This window comes from Cucumis melo, chromosome 11, assembly GCF_025177605.1.
Source record: "Cucumis melo cultivar AY chromosome 11, USDA_Cmelo_AY_1.0, whole genome shotgun sequence".
Lineage (NCBI taxonomy): Eukaryota > Viridiplantae > Streptophyta > Magnoliopsida > Cucurbitales > Cucurbitaceae > Cucumis > Cucumis melo.
The window spans coordinates 26,579,425-26,587,123 of record NC_066867.1 but is presented as its reverse complement, the minus strand read 5'-3'; the positions used below and the strand labels follow the sequence as shown (position 1 = coordinate 26,587,123).

Genomic DNA, 7,699 nt, shown 5'->3' with positions numbered 1-7,699 from the left:
CATGTAAATCTGATTCCCTGTGAATAAACTCAGATAACCCTCAAACCAGAATAACTTCCAGAATCGCGCGCACACGACTCCTTTAACTTGTCCCTATAATTTAACTTATTTTTAGTCGTTATTGGTTCACGATTTTTTCATGAAAGTTGTAGCAAATTGAATAAGTTTTCCAACCATACTAAATATAGATCCTAACGCCACCGATACACTCTGAAATGCAAGAAAAACAAGACACCTCCTTATTTCGAGCGAAAACCAACTGCCCTCTTCTCTTCATCAAAAAGCACCCAATGAATATCCGAATTTTCTCCAACTTTCTTTATAAAATTTGTTTGAAAATGAACTTATTTTTTGTAAATGTAAACCTCACGTCTTAATTCCTTTTAAAGAGTTCAAACCGAATTAAAAACCAGTGATGTGCAGAATGAACCAAGATTCAGCCATGCATACACTTTGCTTCAGTTCTCCTCCTCTTCTTCAACCTCAAAATTCTAGTAAAATTCCTCTTCTTCTTCCAAACTCTCTCTTAAATGTTCTCTGCAAATTGAAGAAGAAAAAGAATGTAAGTTGGATGAGAATTTGTTTTCAAAATGCTTGGCGGGGAAGGGAAGAGAAGAAGAAGAAGAAGAAAAGAAAAAATGAAATTTTCTTCTTTTTTTTTTTTTCTTTTTATCCTTTTTTTTCTTTAATTTATTTAATATATAAATATATATATATTTACACTTAATTTCCATTTTCTTTTTTTTTTTCACATTTAAAGAAATTAAACCAAGAAAATATCGGGTTTACAGAAACAATAGTTACAAATTATCTTTTCCTAAAACGAAATGTAGGCAACAAAAAATTTCCAAAACTAAATATGCATTTTAATGATTATAGAATCAAAAGTCATATAATTACGATGGTTAAATGAAATTATTTATTAAGAAAATCAGTACATTTCAACATCTTTGTTTCCTGAATTTAAAACTTTTAACTTTTTCTTATATTTCATTATTTTAGAAAATACGTCACATCTGAATTTCATTCCTTAAATAAAATCCAAAAAATTCTTGAATAGGTTAGACTCGAGATTATGATACTTGATTTCTTCACCATCTTATTGCTTTATAACTTTACCGATATACTTACACTTTACACCAAGTTTTTGGCATCATACATGGTCAGAAAATTAAAATTTTAACATCTAATTAGTTGAATCTTTTAAATAAATAAATAAAACCGAACTTAGTTGTAAATATGTCAAAAAAATTGACAATGTGATTATTCATGAATTGATTTGGGTTAACTTGTTGAAGATAAACCAAACAAACAAACAAAAGGCTAAAATAGGTTGTTTAATTATGTAACTAACAACTTTCCTTTCTCCTCCCATAAGGAAAAGACCGTTTCTCTAAATTTCATCAATATATATATGTATTGATCAAATGACCCATCTCAACGAGGACACAATATTAGGAAAGAACAAAGAAAATAAAATGGCCAATAACTCTTGTCTTCTTATTGTGTCTCTCATTGGAGTTCTTTTGTTCACCATCATTTCAAATGTGGCATCATCTAACGACGTCGTTTCCACCATCTGTCCAAAAACTTCAAACCCGCCGTTTTGTTCAAGTGTGTTGAAATCTGCAGGCACTGCAGATCTAAAAGGCTTGGCTGTATACACCTTAAACCTTGCCCATACAAATGCTCGCAAATCTTTGACCTTAGCCAAGTCACTTGCAACAACCACCACCAATCCTCAACTTAAGCAACGATATTCGTCTTGTGCTGAGAGCTATGATGAAGCAGTTGGTGACATTGAAAATGCCCAAAAAGACTTGGCACTTGGTGACTTTAATGCTGTCAATATTGTAACTTCTGGTGCCATGACAGAGATTGACGACTGTCAGGATAAGTTCGCGCAGCCGCCGAAGGACACGTCGTTGCTTTTAAAGAATGGCAAGACTCTAAACGATATATGCAGCATTATTTTGGTTATATCCAATCTTCTTTGAGGACAATGTACTTTTGAGATTTTTATCAATAAATAATATGAAGTTGAATTGTTAACATATATAATCACACTACAATTTGATGGTGATTGGAATTGATTTTGGTTAAACTTTAGAAGAGAAAAAAAAATCAATCAATAGATAATTCCAACAAATCAAAATAACTAAATAAAAAATCAGACTCGAAAGATAATATCCCTAATAACACAGATCGACGTATATTAATAGGTAATTCTAACAAAAGAAAAATTACTTAAATTTTATAAATATTTTGTTATATTTAAAAACAATCGTTAAGATAATTCACATAACATAATCTCTTAAGGAATCAAGCATTTTAAATATGTTTAATGTATATATTATCGTTTACATAAGATCGTTTAATGTATATATAATTAAAGTAATAATTAAATTAAAAAATAAAAATAACCAAATAAAAAACATCAAATCAAACTTAAATAATTTATTTAATTCGTTAGATGTGATATAGTTACATTAATTAAAATTTAAAGAACAAAGAAAGGAAAATCATTAATTGTACATTAACTTATAATTCTATTAAAGTGACCCATTCCAATTTCAGTCTTGGAACCTTTGGCTAGTTTCAGAGTTCTTTTCTTTTCTTTTCTCCAATGTGATTCCTCACATGGTGTTCATACGACGACAATATCAGACGATGTAGCATCAAGCATATCCCCAAAAACTAGAAATCCATCACTATGTGCTAATGTGTTGAAATCTGTACCTGATGGTTCTGGCAGTTTTGTGATTTATAGTGATGCTTCCAAGAAGGGTTTGGGTTGTGTTTTGATGCAACAGGGTAAGGTGGTCGCTTATGCGTCTCGTCAGTTGAAGAGTCATGAGCAGAACTACCCTACACATGATTTAGAGTTGGCAGCAGTGGTTTTTGCTTTGAAAATATGGAGGCATTACTTATATGGTGAAAAGATACAGATCTTCACGGATCATAAGAGCTTGAAATACTTCTTTACTCAGAAGGAATTGAATATGAGACAGCGAGGATGGCTTGAGTTAGTGAAGGATTACGATTGTGAGATACTGTATCATCCAGGCAAGGCAAATGTGGTAGCTGATGCTCTTAGTAGAAAGGTATCACATTCAGCAGCACTTATTACCCGACAGGCCCCATTGCATTGGGATCTCGAGCGGGCTGAGATTGCAGTGTCAGCAGGGGCAGTCACTATGCAGTTAGCCCAGTTGACGGTACAGCCGACTTTGAGGCAAAGGATCTTTGATGCTCAGGGTAACGATCCTTATTTGGTTGAGAAACGTGGCTTAGCAGAGGCAGGGCAAGCGGTTGAGTTCTCCATATCCTCTGATGGTGGACTTTTGTTTGAGAGACGCCTCTGTGTGCCGTTAGATAGTGCGGTTAAGACAGAATTATTATCTGAGGCTCACAGTTCCCCGTTTTCCATGCACCCAGGTAGTACGAAGATGTATCAGGACATGAAGCGGGTTTATTGGTGGCGTAACATGAAGAGGGAGATAGCAAAATTTGTTAGTAGATGCTTAGCGTGTCAGCAGGTTAAGGCACCAAGGCAGAAACCAGCGGGTTTATTACAACCCTTGAGCGTACCGGAATGGAAGTGGGAAAACGTGTCCATGGATTTCATTACGGGACTGCTGAGAACTCGGAGGGGTTTTACAGTGATTTGGGTTGTGGTGGACAGACTTACCAAATCAGCGCACTTCGTTCCGGGTAAATCCATCTATACTGCTAGTAAGTGGGCACAGCTGTACATGTCTGAGATAGTGAGATTACATGAAGTGCCAGTGTCGATTGTTTCTGATAGAGATGCCCGTTTCACTTCCAAATTCTGGAAAGGTTTGCAGACTGCTATGGGCACGAGGTTAGACTTTAGTACAGCTTTCCATCCACAGACTGACGGTCAGACTGAGCGCCTGAACCAAGTTTTAGAGGATATGTTGCGGGCGTGTGCATTGGAATTTCCAGGTAGCTGGGACTCTCACTTGCATTTGATGGAATTTGCTTATAATAACAGTTATCAGGCTACTATTGGCATGACGCCATTTGAGGCCTTGTACGGCAAATGTTGTAGATCCCCGATTTGTTGGGGTGAGGTGGGTGAGCAGAGATTGATGGGTCCTGAGTTAGTTCAGTCTACTAACGAAGCAATACAGAAGATTAGATCACGCATGCATACCGCTCAGAGTAGGCAGAAGACTTATGCAGATGTGAGGCGGAAGGATCTTGAGTTTGAGGTAGGGGACAAGGTGTTCTTAAAGGTAGCACCTACGAGAGGTGTCTTACGATTTGAAAGGAAGGGAAAGCTGAGTCCCCGTTTTGTTGGGCCGTTTAAGATTCTGGAGCGGATTGGCCCTGTAGCTTATCGCTTGGCGTTGCCACCATCACTCTCGATAATTCATGATGTGTTTCATGTCTCTATGTTGAGGAAGTACGTGCCAGATCCCTCCCATGTAGTGGATTACGAGCCACTAGAGATTGATGAAAACTTGAGCTACACTGTTCAACCCGTTGAGGTGCTGGCTAGAGAGGTGAAGACGTTGATGAATAAAGAAATCCCTTTGGTTAAAGTCTTATGGCGGAATCATCGGGTGGAAGAGGCTACATGGAAGCGTGAAGATGACATGAGGTCCCGTTATCCCGAACTGTTCGAGGAATAAAACTTTCGAGGACGAAAGTTCCCTAAGGAGGGGAGAATGTAACGCCCCGAATTTCGAGGTAAAATTTTAGCATTTATGTGAATTTTTCGGGATTTTAGGATTTTGTAGATGATGAAATAATAATATAATATGATTTATCTTATTATCATTTTTATTATTACCATTATAATTTAATATTAAAACCTTTATATTTTTTTATTGAATATTATATTCAGTATGTGATATTAATATTATTATAACCAATTAATTTTATTTTTATTGTTTAATATTTTCTTTTATTATTTATATTATTATCATTATATTTATTTATTTATTTATTTTTATTTAATATATATATATATATAATAAGAATTTTTTTTTAAAAAAATAACCCTAGCCGCACGACACCCCCCCCACCCGCTCCTCCTCCTCCTCCTTCTTCTTCTTCCTACATCGTTTGCCGCCGCCCGTTTTTCTTTTCTTTTTTTCCTTCCGTTCGCGCACATCTCCATCTCCGTCTCTGTGGTGGTCGTCCGTCTCCGTCTACATCGTCGAAACTCTCCAGCTTCAATGTCCGACCGCCGCGGCCCCGTCCGTTTCTGATCTCCTCTCGGGCTCACGACGCCAGCCACCGGCGTGCGTCCCTCCTTCGGTCGTTCGGTGCGTTGAAGCAAGGTCGGTCGTCGAACGCCTCCAAGCTGCGATTCTTCACGGTCGTCGAACGTCGGAGATTCGTCGCTCGTGGTTGCCCCGTTTCACGCTGCAGACCCGACCTGACCCGAGCTAGCCGAGCCACCATCCATACCCAAGCCGAGCAGCGATCCAAGCCGAGCCGAGCCGCGAGCCGGCCAACCCAAGCCGCAAGTCGAGCGGAGCCGAGCAGCGATCCGAGCCGAGCCACGAGCCGCGAGCCGAGCCGAGGACCGAGCCGAGCCGAGCAGCGACCCAAGCCGAGCCGAGCCGCGAGCCGACCAACCCAAGCCGCGAGCTGAGCCGAGCCGAGCCGATCACCTCCAAGCCAAGCCGAGCTCCCTGTTCACCGACCCATCTAAGCCATATTTTCCTCCCTCCACTTCGGGTCACGGTGAGTCTTCGGTAAGGATTGTTTTTGATGAATTCCCTAATGTTGCTACATGCGATTCGAGTTTGAATATTGGAATAAGATTTGGTCCTACCTCTCATCCTTTGAAGGTATTAAGGAGTTGACGTTCAAGTTCTCGGGTTCCGCGGCAGGCTTGTTTGGAGATAGCTTTCCTTTCCTTGGGTAAGTCAACGGATGTTGCTTAGGACCATTTAAAATGACTTCTACTAGTGTCATCGATTAAAACCTTCGTGTTTTCGTTTAGGTGGATCCGTTGAGCGTGGACTCGATCGAGGGGCATAACCGAGTATCAGGTAAGGGTTTTCCTACTACTGGACCTCGGATCGAGAATGGAAACGTAGTAATCCACAGGGGATTACACGTTAGTAACTGTACTGAATAAATGCATGTGAGTTTGATTTTGAGTATCGTTGCTATGCTCTTGTCTGATGTAAAGGTAACGCGACCGTTAGTTGTAGCTTGTGTGCCATCGGGTAGAAGGAATTGTGTATGGTTAGGCACCGATGTCTGATGTTCGGTATACTGTAGTTATGTTATGGGCCAGGTTGTGGATTGGAATGGTCTGTCGATGGACCTTAAAATTTTACGGTTAGGTACGTGGTAGTCATTTATCTGGATTTTGGTCATGGAGTCTGGTCGTGGAAGGGCGGTGAGTCCGGTTTTGATTGCCTAGTTGACTGGATCTAGCAATATCACAATGGTGTGTGAAGCACAGACGCATATAACTACCGAGGATGTAGTTGTCTAAACCTATATTATCTGACTGGCGAGGCCTATGGCGAAATTGTAATATGAGTGTTGATGGGGTATGACTGTGGTAGACGGTTTAGTATGGACTGAGGGGTAACGGTTAGCTTCATCTATGGGGTAGTGTACCTTACGGATATGTGCATCCTGCGGGAGTACTAGACTGATATGTGCATCCTTCGGGAGCACTAGACTGATATGTGCATCCTTCGGGAGCACTAGACTGATATATGCATCCTTCGGGATCACTAGACTGATAGGTCTATCCTTCGGGATGACGAGACTGATATATGCGTTCTACGGAACCACTAGACTGTTATGTAGGGTACCCCTGAATAGGAAGTTAACTGTTGTTCCCTAACGGGCCCAGTAGTGGGTCCCTTACTGGGTATGTTTATACTCACCCTTTTCTCTTCTTAAACTTTTCAGGTAAGGGCACAGCGAGGGGCAGACCGACGAGAGGCAGGAAGGATGCGTGAATGCCATATGGACGCGTCTGGTTTTCTTATTGCTTCCGCTGATGTATTTTGTTAGAATATTTGGTTTTGTGATTTTGAGTTGATTACCTGAGTTTTTATTTGAAACTTTTGTGACAGTGATTTAAAATAGGGCCCGAAACTGTTTTTGTAATATTTCTAACGTTTTAAGAAATCGTAACCGGTCCGTCATGAATTTTGTGTTGTGTGGTCGAGTCTTAGTACTGAGTAGTGACCTCAGCTTAGTCCGGAAAGTTGGGTCGTTACAAAAACTCCATGATCAATGTCCAGAAAAAAGACTACCACGTACCTAACCGTAAAACTTTAAGGTCCATCGACATACAATTCCAATCCACAACGTAGCCCATTAACATAACTATACTATACCGAACATCCGGCATCGAGGTCTATCCATAAACAACTCCTTACACCCGATGGCACACAAGCTACAACTAGCGGTCCCGTTACCTTTACATCAGACAAGAGCATAGCAACGATACTTAAAAGTCAAACACACATACATTTATTCAGTACAGTTACTAACGTGTAACCCCCTGTGGATTACTACGTTTCCAGCCTCGATCCGAGGTCCAGTAGTAGGAAAACCCTTACCTGATACTTGGTTATGCCCCTCGATCGAGTCCACGCTCAACAGATCCACCTAAATGAAAACACCAGGGTTTAAACGATGACACCAGTAAAAGTCACCTTTTTAATTCATTCGAAACAACAAC

General features: G+C 40.0%; 1 protein-coding gene across 1 annotated transcript; it reads left to right on the top strand.

Moving 5' to 3' along the window:
- Nucleotides 1-1,478: 1,478 nt before the first annotated feature.
- On the top strand, nucleotides 1,479-2,596 carry LOC127143968 (pectinesterase inhibitor-like). Its single transcript, XM_051079278.1, has 2 exons — nucleotides 1,479-1,897; nucleotides 2,578-2,596. The coding sequence occupies exons 1-2, from the start codon at nucleotides 1,479-1,481 to the stop codon at nucleotides 2,594-2,596; spliced, it is 438 nt and encodes a 145-aa protein (XP_050935235.1).
- Nucleotides 2,597-7,699: the final 5,103 nt, after the last annotated feature.